The sequence below is a fragment of the Diabrotica undecimpunctata genome, chromosome 6 (genome assembly GCF_040954645.1).
Source record: "Diabrotica undecimpunctata isolate CICGRU chromosome 6, icDiaUnde3, whole genome shotgun sequence".
NCBI classification, from domain to species: domain Eukaryota; kingdom Metazoa; phylum Arthropoda; class Insecta; order Coleoptera; family Chrysomelidae; genus Diabrotica; species Diabrotica undecimpunctata.
Genome location: NC_092808.1, coordinates 96,073,651 through 96,095,765, shown reverse-complemented (window position 1 = coordinate 96,095,765; position 22,115 = coordinate 96,073,651). Strand labels below are relative to the sequence as shown.

The 22,115-nt window shown below is 30.8% G+C and overlaps 1 protein-coding gene across 1 annotated transcript in view; it reads right to left on the bottom strand.

The window, feature by feature from the left end:
- lds (transcription termination factor lodestar) overlaps nucleotides 1-22,115 on the bottom strand; it is a 40,921-nt gene that overhangs the window by 8,185 nt on the left and 10,621 nt on the right. Inside the window, exons 3-6 of the mRNA XM_072534948.1 lie at nucleotides 19,914-20,136; nucleotides 10,312-11,415; nucleotides 8,091-8,557; nucleotides 1,287-1,613 (exon numbers count right to left, since the gene is read on the bottom strand). Of these exons, the coding sequence (XP_072391049.1) occupies nucleotides 1,287-1,613; nucleotides 8,091-8,557; nucleotides 10,312-11,415; nucleotides 19,914-20,136 (2,121 nt within the window). The remainder of the gene's footprint in view (nucleotides 1-1,286; nucleotides 1,614-8,090; nucleotides 8,558-10,311; nucleotides 11,416-19,913; nucleotides 20,137-22,115) is intronic.

Here is a 22,115-nt window from a genome sequence, read left to right as displayed (position 1 = left end):
TCAGCAACTAAATAGTTACCGGATCGGAATAAGAGGAAAAACGGTGGTGGTTGCTTTTTACTAATCTTATAAACATGACTGTTGTAAATAGTTGCAGATTATATCAGCTTGATAGAGATAAAAAAAGTAATCTGCTTAATTTTCAAAGAATGCTTGTACGACATTATTTAGGTTGTAATGCCAAATCGATGTATATGAAGTCTAGACCTTCCAAAAATATTCTGCCTACCGTTAGAAAACATGAAGGACACTTTCCAAAAAAAATTATTAGACAATTAAGGTGTGCTCGGTGTCATCAAAGAGCCAGATGGAGTTCTGAAAAATGTAATATAACTCTTTTTATTAAGAGAGTGCTTTAAAAGTTTTTATATAAATTAATTTTTTCAGTTTCTATTTCTATGAAATGGGCTTTATAAATTTGAGATTATGTGCCTGCGTCAGTTTTATAAAGGTGGCCGTAAATACCAGGTCATAAATAAGGGAATCCACATATAATCGGTTATATATATAAAACCTAGAGCTAAGATTAATACTATTATAAAAATTAATATTAAACTCACCAGTCTTCCGGGTTGAACCTAGTTGAACTCACTAGTTCACTACTACTGAACTAGAAGTGACTAGTGAGTGTAGTAGTATCTGGGGGCTCGGGAGACTGAGACCTCGGAAGCCCTGAAGAAGACATCAGAGAGGATGTCGAAAGCTCGGCAAAATGGATATCGACGCGGTTCAACCCGGAAGACTGATGAGTTTAATATTAATTTTTATAATAGTATTAATCTTAGCTCTAGGTTTAATTGTACTAACCGCGGAAATCTATCCGAACATATATATATATATATATATATATATATATATATATATATATATATATATATATATATATATATATATATATATATATATGTTCGGATATTTATAAACATTTATATAAACATTTATATATATATATATATATATATATATATATATATATAAATGTTTTGGATGGTTTGGAGTTAATTTATTGACTCCAACCCATTCAAAACATTTCTATATATATATATATATATATATATATATATATATATATATATATATATGACTATATGTATGACAAAATTAGTAACAAATTTCATATACATGTACTAGTGGCCCACTGCATTTAACGAGTAGTGTAGTTAAGGAAATTATAAATAAAAAAAATAGGAATAAAGAAAATGATTATGTGCAAATAAATTCAAAAAATATCATTTCAATACATTTTGAAAACGTATCTCATGAAAACAAAAAAAAAGTTTACATACTTGTTAACCATCTCCATTCTCTTGATAACAGGAACGCTTCCGTCTAATTGTTCATATTTGATGTTAAGTTTCTTTAGATGATATGCTATGAGTTTTAAAAATGAGGGCCACTGTGAGACTATGATAGCTTTATCGTCATTTTCGAGAACTCTTTCGGTTAAAAGTTTTATAACTGCTTGTATTTTACTACTGCTCCTTGTTTTCGAAAAGACTGGATCTGAAGGAGATAGTACATTATTTACGACCTGTTTTAGCGTAGTGGCTTCTTCGCTAAGACCTTCAGCTACTTCTGACATACCAGGCTGTTCTGTATCGTCTATGGCTAATCTAAAAATTACCACTAATGTAATAATTACTAAGTTATCGAAGTAATATTATATTAATCAACACTGCAAATAATTTTTTAACCTTCTTACAACCCTCCTCTATAAGCAAAACAAAAAAATAACAAATTTAAAGAATAATCAATTTTATCTTTTCGGCTTCTGCTTAGTACCTACTTCCTGATATTTAAAAAAAACTAAAATATTATTCATATGATATCCATTTATGTATCACCTAGCACTTCATCAGTGCTACCAACTGCTTAAAAGCGCCAAATTTAAAAAAAGTTTTATATAAAGTGGAATGAGGTACTTTGAGATCATTTATCAACGAAATATTCGTAGCGACCTCTCGAAAACCCCCCAGTAATAACTGTCGACTGATTTATAATGAAAATAACATGAAACTCTAGATGTGGTCACCCTGGGCACCAGATACCTTGGAGACCATCGCCGTTGTAATTTTCATGTTCAACAAAAATAAAAATAACATAAAACTCCAGGAGACGAGGTCCACCTCCACCAGGTAACTCAAGAACCATCGCCGTCATAATATTCGTATTCAGCGACCTCGAAAACCACTCATTAATGACTTTAATTAATGAAAAAGTGTTGCCAAAGTGATGCTCCAGAAAGCTGGTGAACTCGAGGGTATTATAGCCTTGGTATGATATGGGTACACTGACTTTACGTGAAACTATTTCATCCAAATTTTTGGAACCAGAAAGGATAAAGAAACACAGGTCGCTTAAATCGAACTAAGAAATAAGTGCCTCTTCCTGAGTTTAAAACTAAAAATATGGAGAGATTGAGCGGAAGGACTAACTCACTCTTACTCTCTCAACTTACTATTTTTATGAGAACATTCGACTCAGCCTTGACAAATGAGCCCCGAATATACCAACTGAAAGGTATAATATATCGATTGTTAACGGAGATCTTATATACAGCATATCTAGTAAAGTTCCCGAGACTTTATGAGTATGTTAATGGAATATGTACAATAAACTAATTTGTAGCTATGATAAAGAATAGAATATTAAAAATAATTAATGTGAAACAAAAATACAAAGAAAAATATTGTACACTTATAGAAAGAAAGTAGAATACCAGAAGGAAAATATTTAAGTAAAGGTACCTATAGGCTAACAAACATAGATAATAGGGAAAACATTTGAAATATACAATAGATGGAAAACATATATACATATATGTATAAATGAATGGACATAAAATAGAAAAAAAGAATGGAATAACCACATAAGCAGAATGAAGGAGACCCGTGTCGTCAAAATAGCAAGAGATGTCACCAATCGGCAGAAGAAGCATCGGATGACCGCGCAAATGATGGAGTGACAACCTTCCATACAAGTATTAATCCGCCAATGAACAAGCAGAATTGTTTATAAAGAGGAAGAAGAAGAATATATGTATAAAATATTTATTCTCGGATTACAGAGCACACAGTATCAGAAAATAAATAAAAATATTTATTTACTAAATTAAGTGCTATAAATGAATCATTTTTCTCGATTATCTCTGAAAATAAAATGGTTTGCCTTACGATAGTGTTGCAGTCATAGTGCGATAACGAATTTAAAAAATGATTATTGTTAATAAGATTCTACGGTGTGATTTTTTTGTCCTGAATGTATTTTATAGTTCAATATTCATTTACACTTAAATTCAATTAATTTTATAACATGTAACATTTAGAATAACCACTATTATTCTAAATAATTAAAAGGTTTATCATTATTAATTTTATTTCTTAATACCCTCATTACTGACAAAACAAAAAATAACTGTAGACACAACAAAAAGTTTTCTTGGCAACAATAGGGGCATATATTAGTTCGCTCCGGCGTTGAAGTTGACAAACTGGCACTGAAACTCTTAATGCAGAAGATGAAAATTTGATTACAAAAAATATTTATAATGGCAGAAAATAAGTTATTCCCAAAATTCCGAAGTGCGTGCAATAAGTACATGACTCATTGAATTCCGTGAAAGTGACAACCAATAAAAAAACAATTTTTATTAAAAAATGATCCGGTACAAAAATTTGTTGCTTTTTTGTGTATCCAAATTAACATTTTTAAGTGAATTAGAAGCAAGTTATGTTGATGGAACTTTTAAATACCTCACAAAAGTATTAACTCAACATACAGTTCACGGACCCACAAATGGACACTACGTGCCTTTGATATTCTTTTTGCTTTCAGATAAGTTAGCTAATTCATATTGACTACCTTAAATTGTTTAAAGAGAGGGTGTCAAAAAGTAAATATAATCTAAATCTAATTCCACTGTCCAATATATAAATACGGAACAACCAATATTTTGTATAATTTTTCAAAAATCACAGTAAAGTATTTTCCACCTAAGAAGACCGCTTTGCAATTAAATGCTTGTAACTTTATTACTGGCGGACCAGATAAGTCGCGATATATTTTACACTACCTTTATGAATAACATTTTACTGCTCTGTTGTTTTAATCAGCACTGCTCAACAAGTTATCGTTTATTGGTTTTAATATTTTATTGCAATAGTATGAGTACGGAATATTTATTTAAACAGTTACACATGTTTATTATATTATATAATATACATTATATATTACACATGTTTATTACATTATATATTATAATAATATTTTTTTATTTCTTCTGATGTATCGTATAAGGTAGGTTTACCCAATAATCAAAGTTATGCCTTTACAAGAGCATATTATTTGAAAAATAAGGAGTACCATGTGTCATAATAATTGTAATCTCCTTTATACACACTTTATTTGTTTAGTAATGTAAGTCCACACAAGGATTGAAAAATGATTCATGCTATTTAAAAATATCTCTCGGTTAACGACACCGTTATCGACAAAGTAGATCAAATTCAAACTTGTCATCATATTACACTTCTGTTTATCGTTAAAAATTAATTGATGGTCGTGGGTTGTGTTGGTGTTATTTAATAATTTAGCAAAACACATAATCAGCAAAAATCTTATTTGCGAACGGTTTTTGCAATCGCAATCAATGCAGTGTTTATGCTTGTTTAGCATTGGCTGTTAGATAATTTGTGTTCGATTGTTTAGTGTGTTGTACAACCCTTGTCCTTTTTAGGGTGTAGCAGTTGTATATAAGTACCTATTTTTTTATAGTAGTGTAGTGAAGCGGTACTTTAAAGTAAAATGAGTAATTTGGAAGAAAATAAAATACAGTCGAAACGTAGAGTGTTATCTCCAGAAGAACGGCGTTTAGTTCTGAAAGTCTAAAGTTATTTCAATTGGGAAAAAAATAATATGGGTCCATTGACATCTGTTACGGCAGTTCAGAAACGCACATACAATGCTTGCGGTATTTCAGAGAGGACATTCCGAAGAATTAATAACATGAGTGAGGATGAAATAAATAATGTAAGCAAGAAAAATCGTCGACATCCAAAAACTTTAGATTTGCACCAGTCAATTAAACTTGTAATTAAAAATATTATATATAATGTGTATAAAGCCAAAGAGCATGTAACAATTAGTGCTGTGTTATAAAAAATAAAAGACAAGGAACTGTGTGATATTAGTTTAACAAGTTTGTGGAGAGTACTGAAACATTTAGGTTTTCGATATAAAAAGACAAATAATGGACAAGTATTGTGTGAACTCTCTAATGTTGTTTCAAAACGGTGGCATTTTTTAAGAAAATATATCAACAATAAAACTTCTGATAGTCCGAGGCAAGTTGTATTTTTAGATGAAACTTAAATTTTCGCTAAAGGAAATATGTCAAAATCATCCTGGCAAGATGGCACCATGAAATATTATTGTTCTAGTCGTTCCGGTAATGGTAAACGCTACAATATATTTCATGCTAGAAATGAAGAGGGTTTAATTCCTGACGCTAGTTTAATTTTTTCGTCCACAAAGAATACAGGTGATTGATTACCATGGAAATATGGATGCAAATATTTTTGAAGAATGGTTTGAAGAAAATTTGTTAAAAAAATTGGAGCGACCATCCATAATAGTGTTGTATAATGCATCATACCACTCAAGAATAGAAGAGAGATTTCCTTCAAGCAACTGGACAAAAAAAGAAATAAAGTTGTGGTTGACAGAAAAGAAAATTTATCAGTGATATATTTTAAAAAGTCGATTTACTTCAAAGGTGTGGAGAGCACAAAATTCAAAAGAAATTTGTTACTGACCAAATGGCTCTTAAATATGGCCATGAAGTTCTTTGACTTCCGCCCTACCATTGCCACTATAATGCAATTGAATTAGTTTGGGGTATAGCCAAAAATTTTTTGATAAACATGCATCCAAAACAACAGATGACGCTAGCGTTCTTAGTTTATGGAAAGAATCGCTAGAACAAATAAAGGCAGAACAATGGCAAAATTGTATTAGACATATGGAAGACATAATCGTTAAGTCTTTTCAAACCTAGCGAGTTATAGATGAGGTCCGGCCTGTAATTATTCGGATAGACAATTCAGATAGTGGCGACTATGATAGTGAAATATCAGACAATGAATAGGACAAATCGTTTGCTAAAAAGAAGTAACAAAAAAGTGTTTTAGTGATTCAATTCGGACTTTGTGGTGTGTTTTAGTTAGACGATAAAGTACCTTCGGTCTAATTACTGGACTGCATACTCTCAATAGCTTTGGTATTAATTACTGGACTACACGTGTTTAAACTTTTTGTTTTACTGAAAACTAGGAAGTGATTTAGTGCCAATTTGTTTCAAGGTTATATTTAATACAGTGTCTGCAGAAAGTAAAGTCTTAGATATATTTTATTCAAATTTGGACATACCAACAACTTGGAAAGTATTTTCCAATTTCGCGTAATTTTCACTCTACGCAAAGTTGAGACTTGTAGAGACCTTGATGAACATTGTCGACAAATCATTTAGAGTATTCGAAATATTCCGTCCCACTTCTTTTAACACGCCTGATATATTATTATTAGTACATCGTATTAATAACAACGTTAAAACTATGTGGTTTACAAAAGAAACATAGTCTTCAGGATATCTCAACTATAAATCTCATCATCCCTTCTCCCATAAGAAGGCTGTAATTAAAAGTCTTGCTGATAGATCTATAAAACTAACAGATCCAGAATACAGACCAACTGCAATAAAAAAAAAGCAAAAAATGCCCTCTTAAATAATGCATATCCTGAACATCTACTCGAAACTATTTTCAAATCAAGACTAAATAAATTTTACAACAATACAAATAACAATGAACCCAACAGTATCAAGACTACATATACAACTCTTCCATATATAAAAGGTTTATTCGAACAAACAAACGAATCTTTTAGCCAAGCATAACGTAACAGTGGCTCACAAAGGCAACAACCTTTTAAATAATTATTTCACCAAATTAAAAACACAAACTCCAAAACTCAGAAAATCACATGTTGTTTACGAAATACTATGTATTAACTGTGAAGGTGTCTATATTGGGCAAACCAGTCAAATGCTTCAATCCAGAATTCGTTCCCACAAATTTGACAAGAACAACATTACTGCGCTCAAAAAACATGAAAAGGAGAAGAAGCATAAATTTGACTTCGAAATTATCAAAATTTAAAAACCAAGCAAAACAAAAAGAAGAGGGAGATATACGAATCAATAGAAATAAAAAGAAATACCAACGCAATCAATAACAAAAAAGATACACAGAACATAAATAAAATATATTTTAATCCAACTTAAATAATAATAAATATACCAAATATAACACCATAAAAAACTCTAAAAGTTTACTTGTTATAACATATCTTAACTTTACCTTGTTAAAAAACACCAACGATACGCCCGTATAAAAATAATTATATATTAATGACAGTAAACCATAAGATATCAGATAACAATTTTTACTTCTGTCAATTCATTAATGTCAGTGTCCCGTTTTACATTTTGATAAGTTTTTTAAATATATTTTACAATAACTTTTTTTTACCGAAACGTTGATTTCAATGGCACAATAAAATCTAACGGCAAATTTAATATTACTTATTGAACCTAAACCCAAGAAATACTAATTATATATATATATATATATATATATATATATATATATATATATATATATATATATATATATATATTATATATATATATATATATATTATATATATATATATATATATATATATATATATATATATATTATATATATATATATATATTATATATATATCTATATATTATATATATATATATATATATTATATATATATATATATATATATATATATATATATATATTATATATATATATATATTATATATATATATATATATATTATATATATATATATATATATATATATATATATATATATATATATTATATATATATATATATATATATATATATATATATATTATATATATATATATATATATATATATATATATAGATATATATGTATCTTAAAATCTTAATTTAAAAATAGCTTACTTGCTAAGTTGGTCCAATAGGTCAAGAGCTCCTTCTCTATCATGTGCATTCTCGTCATCACCTCCTAACTCTAGACCTTCTTCAAGCATTCCAGTTATAAGAGAGGGATGATTGCAAATTTGTCTCAACCGGAGCAATAATACAAGAATCTCGTGTTGTTTTATATCTTTAAGTTTATTGAGCCTTAACAATTTCTGCCTCATTAAAAAGTATTCTTTATTTGGTCCGTTTGGATCTTCTAAATTGCCTAATTGACAATCCCTCGCATCTTGATTCCTTTCTGCCCTTTGATGTAGAAATTGTGCAAATAAGGTACGAGAAAATATAAGGATTTTGCTATAAACATCTCTCTCACTTTTGGTTAAATCAACCGATATAAGTTCCCATTTCCTTTCGGGCATAGTATTTAAAAGTCCATTTTCAATTAATTCGGGCTTAGTTCTTCTTAACATCAGAGAAGAGATAACCTAAAAGTTAAACAAAATTAGTAGATATTTATAATAATAGTATATAATCGAGGAAATGATGCAATGAACCTTCGAAAATAGGCGTAGTAAGATGGATTGAGATGCAGTTTGGTGCATTCGATTTGTGAGTGCGTCAGGAAATTTTGTGAGCTAATGCGATCATAAAGAAATGAATAATTGCATTTGTGCATAAGAAAAATGCATTTCCAAAGTGCATACAAAATGAAAAATTTGCAACTAAGAAAAAAGGTCGCTAAACACGAATATGATAACGACGATGATCCTCGCCTACCTGAAGCCCAGTGTGGATCTCGTCTCCTGCGTTTTATGTTATTTTTATTCGAAATCAGCCAAAAATCATTACTTGAGTGATTTTGGGGTTAGAGATTGAGGGTACGACGGAAATGATTTCCAAGCTATCGGGTTCCCAGCATGGACCTCGTCTCCTGAAGTTTTCCCTTAGTTTGTTATTTAAAATTTTGTATTAACAAAAACTTCAGGAGACAACAAGATCATTTTGTGCATCAAATACCTTGGAGATCATCGCCGTCGTAATATTCGCATTCAACAACCCCAAAAACCCTCGACTTTTGACTGATAAAACTTCACGCGACGAACTCCACCCTCCACAATGTAACTCGAGAACCATCGGCGTCACAATATGCGTATTCAGCAATCTCGAAAAAGTCCCGAGTAATGACTTTTTATAAAACCCGTGGATAAAGAGATGCCACGTTTTTTCTTTAAAGCTATGCTATCAGTTCCACAATAGTCGTACTGCAATCAATTAGCTTATTGTACATTTTCCATTATACAACCCCTCGGCACTTCAGCACACCTGTTACATATAAGCTTTCTGCCAATACTATATTAAACTTTTATTTGGACGTGGTATAATCAAGGCGACATCTAACCCTCTGATAACAACAGCAATTTCTGGGAAAGTTACCCTACTGTGCTGAAAGTTCCTATAGGACCCTGACTGAGATCATTGAGATCTATCTGAGATAGATACAGAGTCCGCGACCGTGCTTGCCTCTCTGCTCGTTCCCTCTACACGTTCAATTATGGATTCAGAAAAGTCACTAATTTCTGAGTCCTCTTCTGAGACATCTCTATTTGTGTCGTGTATATTTTATTCCCACGACATGGAACGGAATTTCAAGGCTATAAACCCCCAGAGTCCAGGACATCGCTTAGGTAAGACTTTTCTCCTTGTATCATGAATCTTGGTATGATGGTGTTATAGCCCGAGATTGAGTGAGTTATACTACATGAGATTTGCTGATTGAACATAGTGTAGATTTGCATGTGTATTTTGTATGTCGGAGTATGTCATGTTCAATCAACAAATCTACAGTTAATGATACAGCTGCAGCTGTCATGACAGTATACAAAAATTCAAAACTTAAAATTACCAAAGATTAGTAGACATTAAAAAGACCGTTCAAATGACGTATTGAAGACTCATCTCATAACCATAACATCAAAAATAAATGTGGCAAATCGGAGTAAATATACTATGATACTGTCGCTCTTCGTGAATAGTGTGTATGGATAGGAATTACTTTGTTACAAAAGGACAAAAACATCGTTTTGCACAACGTATGCGTGAATACTGTGAAATAAAAAAACACTAAAACGAACTGATTCACGTTGCATCGCCTTCCTTTCAGGAAGAATTCGCCAATAATAGCAACATCATAATAGCATTATCTTATTACATAGAATTATATAAAAATATAAATTCTTACCGTGTGTAACCGTTCTGTTCCTCCTGTACTCCTATCTCCAACCCATCTCTTCCAAACTGGTAAATCATCGAAAGGTGTACACCTTAAAAACTTTAACAAAGCATACATATCTAATTCTTTGTTGTGAACGGGTGTTCCAGTCAATGCCCATCTGGATTTTGCAGACAATCTACAAACTGCATCAGACGTCTGAGATTTGTGATTTCTGATTTGGTGAGCTTCATCTATAATAATACGTCTCCATTTTACTTTGAAAACGGCACCGTTTTTTTCACATTCGTTATTAACTATGCTGTAAGTTGTAACAACCATATCGTATTTTGCTAATCTTTTTGCTTTCTTTTCACGCTTGGGACCGTGGTAAAGTTCACAAGATGCTAGTCCTCTTTTTGTTCTTATTTCTAACTCCCTGGACCATTGACTTAAAAGACTAGCAGGACATACAACTAAGGTACCTCCATTATATTTTTTAACTTCTTCCCCTTCTTCTTCATTTTCATCATTGTCGTCATGTTTTTCAATCTCGTTGCATTTTAACATTAGAGAAATCATTGTAAGAGTCTTTCCCAGTCCCATATCATCAGCTAATATACCTCCCGATGGCCTCTGTTTTTCACGCCACATAAGCCAAGAAAGTGCACGACGTTGATGGGGCATAAGTTCTATAGTCAATCCTTTAGGGGGATCTGCATGATCACTTTCCTTGGGACATGTTTTTAAAGATCCATGCAGTTGTTGCAGTCTATCGATTGTCAATGCTTTCTGAGCATTATATGTTGACATAGCTTTTTTACCAAAGGTGTTTGGTTGAACCTTTCCGGTACCTGTTTCGATATCATTCCATGAAAGAGTTTTGGGTGGCACATTGGAATTTGTTATTTGCACTTCATCTTCTTGATCTTGTTGAGGAACCTTCATTTTAGAGAGCGTGTCGTCCTCTTCTTTTAGTTTTCTTTTTAAAGTCTGATATCTATCCATTAAAGACCGACCCTTGTCCGGTAAATGTTCCATATTAAGATTCTCCAAAAGTTGCTCAGCTTGTTCAAGATCCTGTCGTAGTTTCCTTACCATTTGTCTTTGTTCTTGATATTGTAGAGGAGAAACCTACAATAAAAAAAACTAAGGTGATTCATTGTGTCAGCAGCTGAATATTAAAAGCCAAAGTGTACTCTCATCAACGATATAGTTATATTTCGATAGATTTCCCTAAAATCTTCAGACGAAAGTTGTATGAGGTTGCAGCAAAAAGTTGTGAAAAAAAGTCTCGAGGTGTTCATTGCAGTGAAGTGGAAAAATGGACAAAAATCCTGTATAGATCTTTTTTCAAAATTATACACCATCCAGACAATTAAGTGTATGTATCGAATGTGGCATTTCAAAATTATCTATTTAATTAAAAAACAGTTATGGACAAACAGTTATTAAAATACGCACATTGGGACGAACACATTGAGCCACATGGTCAATCTCATTGAAGGAAGGAATATGGACACGAGAAAATGCCAAAAGAGTGAAGTAAGAGTATCATCCGACCAATCAATAAAAAGGGCGATAAGTTCCTCTGTCAAAACTATAGGAAAATCTTCTTTATTTCAGTATGTTCACCTATAGCGTCTTCAATGGGCAGTCCATGTATTTATAATTGAAGAAAACAGGCTTCCAAAAAAACCGTTGAATGTAGGGAAAGATAGATTGGAAGACTGAGAAAGCGATGGGAGGATGATGTGGACAAGAACGCTAGAAATCTCCTTGACAGTCGATTGTGGAAAAGTATGGCTATTGACCGTAGCGGATGGAAAGGTTTGATAAGGGAGGTCATACATGAGATTTATAAATATATATATATATATATATATATATATATATATAATATATATATATATATATATATATATATAATATATATATATATATATATATATAAAATATATATATATATATATATATATATATATATATATATATTTCTAAAGTATTCAACTAGTGAATTCAGAGGTTTAATCGGTCATTCAGGTTGGCAAATAAAAAAAGAAGTCAACTACTTCATAAGTTTATCGAAGACGTTTCGCTTTATATTTCTAAAGCTTCATCAGTTCATATATATATATATATATATATATATATATATATATATATATATATATATATATATATATATAGATTAGTTAAATAGTAAACTCTTAAATATTGGGGAAATCTGCAAGAAAGACTCTAATGTGTATCAATTGTTTCGCCGAACGTTTTCGCCAAAGAGAATTAATTTGGCTTCTTCAGGGCTGAAAGAGAATAAATTATAATTAGCTACCATATATTATCTATTAAAACATTATTGATCTTACCGTAACTTAGAATTGTAGAGTTAGAATATTAAAAAACTTTGCTAGTAACATAGTGGTGTTTTTTGTTACTATGTGCAAAAAAAAAGTTTTTTATAAGGTTCGAAATGTATGGTAGCTTTTTTATTTCAAACGCTTATCCAACACCATTAGTCAATAAGATTTTGTTTAATACTATCCATGACGAAGATATTTCACCTTCCTTCGCGACTAACAATGCTGATCCTGATGTCTTAAGTGGGAACCCAGTCTCGGATACTCCTATAAACAAATATTTTTCATTACCATATTTCAGAGATATCACTCCGGGGTTAACAAGGATTCTGAAAAGTGTTGAAAATAGCTTTGGCAATAGTAATAACAACATTAAACTTAATGTGGCTTGTAGATCAGCCCTAACAATTAATAATCTTTATTCTAAGATAAAAGATAAGACTCCCATAGATAGGCTTAGTAATATTGTCTACAACATTCCATGTCTCTCTTGCAACAATTCCTACATCGGTCAAACATCTCAATTATTGAAATCACGTATTACACTACACAAAAGTGATTCTCGACTTCACCCTGACCGTTGTGCATTAGCCAAACATGTCCATTCCACTGGTCATCTCATGGACTATACTAACACCACAATTCTCCACCGTGAGAACAATAAATCTAAAAGAGAGTTCATTGAAATGTCTTATATTTTCCTTAACGATTTCTCCATTAATGTTAAGAGTGACATCAAGAATCTAAGCGATATATACCACCTGTTACTTAAATCAGATACCAAGAACAATACTATATCACAGATAACTAACTTGACTGATATATCCATTAACAACTAACATACCTTTATAATTAATTTTCATTAACAAAAAATATATAACATTCCCTTGCTTTTCTTAGATACATCTCAATAAGATTCAATAGTACATGAACAATATAATATAATTAAATAAAGAAAATCAAAATAATATTTCCCTTTACTGGGATTTAAATTCATTCGTTTCTTACCAATGAACCTTAACGACATAAAGATTCATACGAACTAATGAAGTTGTCAGCGCTTGCGTTCTGGCTCAAACAGAACCTCACTTTTAACTGTCTGAAAATCAAAAATTTAGTTATTGCCGACAATTCAAAGAATTACCTCCTTTTAAATGTAGTTACATTGGGTTTTTCGATTAACCTTGGGTAAGCCTTTACGTGTCAAGTTCAAAGCTACCATACATTTCAAACCTTATAAAAAACTTTTTTTTTGCACATAGTAACAAAAAACACCACTATGTTACTAGCAAAGTTTTTTAATATTCTAACTCTACAATTCTAAGTTACGGTAAGATCAATAATGTTTTAATAGATAATATATGGTAGCTAATTATAATTTATTCTCTTTCAGCCCTGAAGAAGCCAAATTAATTCTCTTTGGCGAAAACGTTCGGCGAAACAATTGATACACATTAGAGTCTTTCTTGCAGATTTCCCCAATATTTAAATATATATATATATATATATATATATATATATATATATATATATATATATATATATATAAACTAAGGTACACTCGAAGAGTGGTGGGTTTATCGGTCAAAGTGGAGAAATAAAAGACAAAGACGATGGCTACTTCATCTATTTATTGAAGACGTTTCGCTTTCTGCTCAGAAAGCATCATCAGTTCATCTAAAAAGAACAATATGAAACCAAACATCCATAGAGAAGTTATAACAAAGTGTGTTACCTTACAAAGACATGTAGCAGTCAGTGATGTAAAAAATATGAAAAAGCTTACAAAGCTGGACATTCAGAGTTAACGTTGTATATAACAATTAATTGAAACTAGGTAAAGTTTGCAATTTGACAAAATTAGCACAGCAAAAGAACATGTGATAAAAATACATGTATATATAAAAAAAAAATTTTATAAAAACTTGGTAAAAAACATTAAGGTTTATTTTAAAGTGTAAAGAACTAGAAAGATCATTAGATTGCACTTCCAACAAATTTATTTAAATTTGTCTTTGTCTTTTATTTCTCCACTTTGACCGATAAACCCACCACTCTTCGAGTGTACCTTAGTTTATATTGGATTGACGGTCGTACTCCTTTTCTCGATATATATATATATATATATATATATATATATATATATATATATATATATATATATATATATATACAAGAAATACTGGATATTATTGACTGTCGATATAAACAAACAACACAGTTTATTAGGGCTGCAGTCAGTAGGTTTGGCCGGGATGTTATAGAAACACTCTTTTGACTTTTGGTCGAGCTTTCGGAATTCTTTTATTCCTTCTTCAAGACACTGTAATTAGAAGAAAGTGTAAATATTTACAACATATCTCAAATTGTCATTACAACTTACTAGTCGTTGAGATTATTTTTCTAAAGCTACGACACTCGACATTAAAAACACATATAAAATATAACACTTAAAATAATGGACAATATACATTTTAATTTTGACCAAAAGTCAAAAGAGAGTTTCTATAACATCCCGGCCAAGCCTACTGACTGCAGCCCTAATAAACTGTGTTGTTTGTATATATATATATATATATATATATATATATATATATATATATATATATATATATACATGAGATTGTAGGTAAAAGTTTATGATCGGTATTGTAGAATTTAACAGGATATCTAACACAGATATAAAATCATATTTTCAGCGACTAGACAAAGACAACAATCATATTTCCCCTTGGTCTCCCCTCCACATTTCTAATAGACGCCCATTAGAGAGACGATTATTTCCGATTCAGTTTACACCTAAGAAATAGCGGCAAATGACACAAATACTGGTACAAAATTTCTTAAATCCATGAGAAATACAGATTGGTATTATTATTTGACGAAATAGTAACCTAATTTCCAATAAAACAAGATAATTTTGGTAACATCGCCATCCATCCATCCTCTTCAACAGGATGGATGGATAGGAGACAGGCTATGTATTTTAGAGGTGGGTCATGTACGTTTTTATCGTTCACGAAACTGAACCGTTTTTAATAAACAGGTAACTAGTTAATTGTTTAACAGTAGTTTCAAATAAGCGAGTACATAAACCAACATATTGGCTATTATCGTTTATGTGTATATGTATTGAAGTGAAAGCAACTAAAGAAGGATATATTTAATATAACTTGAAAAATAAATTAAACAATACAAATAGTAAATAGTACTTACATTTACATTACACATTATTATTAAATCGTAAATCGTCTCGATTGACATTTACAAACATAAGTTTTTCCACTTTACTTGTTGTTAACCGTGTTCTTCTTTTATTTAAAATTAAACCAGATTCTGAACATGTCTTCACAAGAAACAGATGTTGCTACAATATTTCATTTTTATTGTTATTGTATGAATATAGTGGTTAAGTTAGGATATACATGGCGATGGTTTTTCCACCACTGTAATGGACAGTTCCAATCTCCGTTCGAATTTTTTCTGGGTAATATATCACCAGACAAATACATGTCGACTTCTTTTGTAGCTCTCGATACAGGTGTACATTTAGATGAGTCATGTCCAATTAATTCATCAAAAATACACCATGGACTTAAGTCATCTTTATCGCTTTCTTTTTCTTGTACTGGTTGATTTTCAATAGTACTATCTTCTTTTTAATTATAGAAGAATTAAAGAAAAATTTATAATTTATATTTTATTTATAATAAAATATAAATTATATAATTTATAATTTATATAAAATATTTATATAAATAAATTTATTATTTATTTATATATATTATATAAATAAAATATAAATTTAGTTATATATATTTATATTTTATTTATAATAAAAAAAAATTTCTGTAGACAGACGGATATGTCTGTCTACAGAAATACAGTTAACAATTCACGTTCATTGTTAACGAACGTGCTCAAAGATATTTTAAATTTTAACATGCATTTTATTGGATGTACATATACATCAGCAATAATGTTATTTTAATATTCAATTTTATTTATGTGTATAATCTTTTAATTTCTTTACTCCCGATGAAGCTATTAAATAAATTGGGAAATATTGAGCTTTTATATATATATATATATATATATATATATATATATATATATATATATATATATATATATATATATATATATATATGAAAGTAAAAGATTGCATTTCATTCCAATCGGAACTGCACCATTGCTCTACACGTGTTTCGAGTTATTCAACTCATCATCAGGAGCACTTGTGGAAGTTCAACTCAAATGAAATGCAGTCTAGTATTTGGTTATTATAACCAAAATAACAGCCAGGTACGCTAGCAGCGACATGTATACGAAGTAACAAGAAGTCCAGAGACCTCTCTCTGATAGTAAATTAGGTGAACCGCAATATATATATATTTAAATATATATATATATATATATATATATATATATATATATATACTATATATATATATATATATATATATATATATATATATATATATATATATATGTATATATATATATAATTTTAAACTTAACTACCGTCTACATTTAAATCACTACTCTATAATGTTTTGGACCTGTTAAGTATTTTTCTTCTAGTTTTTTGACATGCTCTATACATTTTTTCCAATTATTTACTGTAATATTATTATATTCGGTCTTAATTAAATCTACAACAGTCGAAAATGATTTAGGAGAATTATTATTTTTCCTCACATTTCTTTTTAATTGAGACCACAATTCTATTGGATTCAGTACACCATAGTAAGGAGGCAATCTTAATACTTTATGGCCATAATTCTCAGCTAGCCTGTCGATAACATAATCTTTTTTTTTTCACATTTAACTAATTTTAATAGTTCCAGAAGTTGTTTTCTTGTGTAAGAATCCATAAAATATATTTCATGTTTTGATAAAAATTCTTGAATTTCAGCTTTGTTTGAATTAGTGTTTGGAATTTTACTCTTTAGTCTACAATGATAAGGAGCATTATCCAAAATAATAACGCTATTTCTTATTAATTTAGGTAGTAATTGCTGCTCAAACCACTTTTCAAACAAAGTACTGTTCATATGTTGATGATAATCTAAGCGACAATCACTTACACTCTTAGTCTAATTTTACTCTTTAGTCTACAATGATAAGGAGCATTATCCAAAATAATAACGCTATTTCTTATTAATTTAGGTAGTAATTGCTGCTCAAACCACTTTTCAAACAAAGTACTGTTCATATGTTGATGATAATCTAAGCGACAATCACTTACACTCTTAGCAGAGAATAATAAAGCATCTTCTACCCATCCTGATTCTCCCCCACATTGGTGACGCAATTTTTACTACCATCGGTCCAACATTTTTTAACTATATCGTGGGTGTCGAACCAAGTTTCATCCAAATAATACAAGTTCTTCCCTTCAATCCTAAAAGATCTTAGACTCTCCAAATAATCGAACCTCTACTTTATTAAACGGCTCGATTCCATAATTACCTGCCGTTTATTCACTATTTTAAATATAAAACAATTAGATTTTAAAAACCTCCAAAAAGTAGTTTTATGGCACTCGGGGATTATTTCTTTGTTTCTTAATTCACTCAAAAGTTTCGTTTAATCGCATGTGTCGTATGAAAGTACTCTGTGAAAAAATTATGTTAATTGCGTTACAAAGAAAGCATGAAAAGTAAAAACACTAGTGGGGAACAACTGCTATGGTTTTCTGTGGACGACACTACAGATATTTGGGGAAGGTACGTCACTAATCTAATCATAGTCGTACTTCACGAAGAAATCTTGATGAAGGATTATTTAGTGTGCTCAAAAGAACTGGAAGCAACAAATAATACAGTTTCAAGATTCGTAAATGAAACTTCAACAAATTTTTATCTCCCAGAGGCTGTGCCCACCAATAAAATAGTGTAATGCTTTCCGATGCTGCACGATATAAAGTGTGTCACTTTCAAAACTTACAATGGGCTATATCTCACGAACCAAAGGTGATATGGAAAAATGCTTGAAACCGTTTCTAGGATAGTAAGGGGGAACTAAAATGACATGAAAGAGAACTCACCACCATCAACCCCCTAGGCCCCACTCCCACCCACCATAACCAAAAAAGTTTAAATTGCAAACCCCTACTTGTGATACATTATTGAAAAGACTATAAAACATGCTATCCAAAGGTATAAATAATAATTATACAGGATGAAGCAATCATTGTGAAACTATGGCTTAAATGGAAAATTGAAGGTTAAAATAAGTTTATTGACGTTTCAATTTCCACTTCACAAATCATTCTCAAAATAAACATTAATAAATTCCAATTTAAATTAAAACATTAATAAATACAATTTATTAATGTTTGTATTTTGAGAACGATTTCGAAGAACGAAGTGGCAATTGAGACGTCAATAAACTTATTTTAACCTTCAATTGTGGCTTATTCCCAATAAAATAGTATCTACTTTAAAAGTTTTTACGAGGTTTTTGTTGAACTACAAATTTGTTAAAAATGTCAATTAAGTAAATGTTCAAAGTAGGTTCCGTTGTTTTGTAAACAATAATACAGCCTATTTTCAAATTCTGCACGAACTTTGGCAAATGTTGTTCTAGTAATAGCGTAATTCTTTCTCGCAATTCCCCAAGTGACGCAGGTTGAGGTTTATATACAACAGACTTGAGGTAACCCCATAGAAAAAGATCAGGTGGCGGTAAGTCTGGTGACCTCGGTGACCACTCAATAGGACCACTCCTTCCAATCCATTTCTTCGGATAATTAGTATCCAACCAGTGCCTAACTGGAGCTCCATAGTGAGAAGGTACTCCATATTGTTGGAAGTGCAGCAAATCTTCCTCTAGAGCTAGGTTGCCTGGATCGTCCCTTTGGTTCTCTAATTCATGCACAATTAAAGGTTCGATGGTGTTTTCCAGCATATCGAGGTAAATGTCGCCACTGAAATTGCCTGGTATGAACAAGGGGCCAATATTCGCCCAAATTTCGCACGTGACGTCACACCGTGCGAGAGAGATAGAGCTAGCGTGCGCAATAGCATATCGGTAATTGAGTATCGTGGTACTCACTAGTTCTTAATCTAAGCTTAGAAATTACTATAACATATTTTTTAGGCTTATTTTCTTAAAAAAAATGGTTTTTATTTTCATAAAATCGTTATGACTTAAGAGCTTTTTTGCATTTTTTGGTGCTTTTAAATCCAAACTCTAACTTAATCAATCCTTATGTTTATATTAGCAATAAAACAATTGTAGGTTAAGAAACTTCCTATACTTTACCTCAAAAAATTCTGGACTCTGTATATTATTGGTTGGTTCCTTTTTTGGTTCTTTTTTTAACATCTCCACTAAAGTGGGTTGTTTCATTTTTGTTTTGGGAAGAGATTCGTCATCACTGACTTCAATGATATCATCACTTTCTCCTTCCGAACTTGACAAAATTATTTGAGGGACTTCTCTAGGAGTGCATGCATCTTTGAAAGGTTGTGCTGATTTTGGGGTTCTGTAATTTTATTCAAAAAAATAATTATAAATAAATAATAATCTTTTTCCAGTAAGATATAAAGCATAAAACGAAGTACCGGTTTTAATTTCCTCAGAACGTATTTTGTGGAAGTTAAAAACAGTTTTGTGTTTTTATTATTCAACAGAATTTCCATCAAGTAACCTCCAATTGCATAAATATTCTGCAAAATGAAATCTAATCCGAATTATTGAAAGGGACAAAAATATAATCATACATATTTTTAATAGAAAATACGTTGATTTTAATGTATTGATTTCTAATTAGTAAATAGAAAAGTATAGTAAAAATATTTATAAAAAACATTAATTCATATCTTCATATAATTAAAAAACGTATTTTCAGTTAATATTGCTGTTAATTCTCATTAAATATAGTAGATTTTAAAAAAACAATGGCGCTCGTAATATTTGAGCTTGGAAGCGCAAAAACGAATCCAAAAATAGTTTAATGATCCTTAAACGATATAGTCTATGTACACAATATAATCTATGTATAACGAATCCCTCTTTCAAAATACCTAAACGGAGATTATATACGTGGAAACCTCCAGCAGATACCCCTCGTAATATCGTAAGAAATCAAATTGACTACATAACCATCAGTGAGCGCTACAGAAATGTATTAAAATCTGTAAAAACTTTTCCTGGTGCCAATGTTCCATCTTACCACAGTCTGTTTTTGGTCGAATTAATATTAAAGTTTAAACAAAATAATTCTAAAGAGTTTCAAATACGACGACGAGTAATACAGGGCTGCATTTTGTCCCCACTAATATTTAATATCTATTCGGAGTTTGTTTTCAATAAAGCATTGGATAGTGTTCAATGTGATATCAAAATTAATGGCATCAATATTGATAATTTGAGGTACGCCGATGACACGTTGTTAATTGCAAATAGTTACAAAGAATTTCAACATCTGATTAACAGGATTGCCACAAGGTGTGATGAATATGGACTGAAGCTAAACACCACACAGGCAAAGGTGAAGGTTGTCAGTAAAACGCCAATACAAAAAGAAATGGTAACAGCTTATGGAGAACAACTGGAGAGAATCAACAGTATCACTTATCTTTGTTGTAATCTAAGTGAAAACTGGCACATGAGTAAAGAAATTAGAATACATATAGAGAAGGCCAAAATCTTATGTGGAAACAATATTACTTTAAGACTAATTAGGTTAGTAAGATGGTATGTGTTCTTTAGTCTTTTATGTGGTGTCGAAGGCTGGATTTAAAAAAAACTTAAAGCCTTTGAACTCTAGGTGTACCGGAGAATTATGCGAATAAGTTTGGTATATACAGTTCGTAACGAGATTGTTTTGCAGAGGATGGGAAAAATTACGGAAGTGGTCAGACTAGTTAAAAATAACAAACTGGAATATTTTGGCCACGTTAAGCGTCACCCAGAGCTAAAATATTGTTATGTGCCCCTATTTACGGTCCTGTACTTCACGAAGTGAAGCTCTTTTCTTTGGCGAAAATTTTAGTCTGTAGTTCTCGACTTTCAGTATAATAGACACGCAAAATCTAGAAATTACGATCTGATTATTTAAGGCGGTGATCCAGCGTTTGAAGTTTAGTTATTATGCGATTAGCAAAATGTTTATTTTGTAAAGCGATATACGATAATTTATTATTAATAAGATATTTGTTATTAATTATTAGTGAGTTTTTTTTGTAGTGAGTTAAATAAAATTAGTTTAAGTACGTGTACTTCACTTAATCACTGAACCCTCAGAAGAAAATAACAATTCGACCAGAAAAAAGTAAGAGAAGTTATTGTCGGGAATTTACATGGTAAAATCACGAAACAATATAGTGGAAATTCGAGATATGATTGCCGCAATGGAACAACGTCGTCTAGAAGAAAAAAGGGCTGATAAGAAACCTCGGCTGGAAGAAAAGAAAGTTGACGAGAGACGTCGTCAGGAAAAAAAGAAGCTAAAGAGAAACG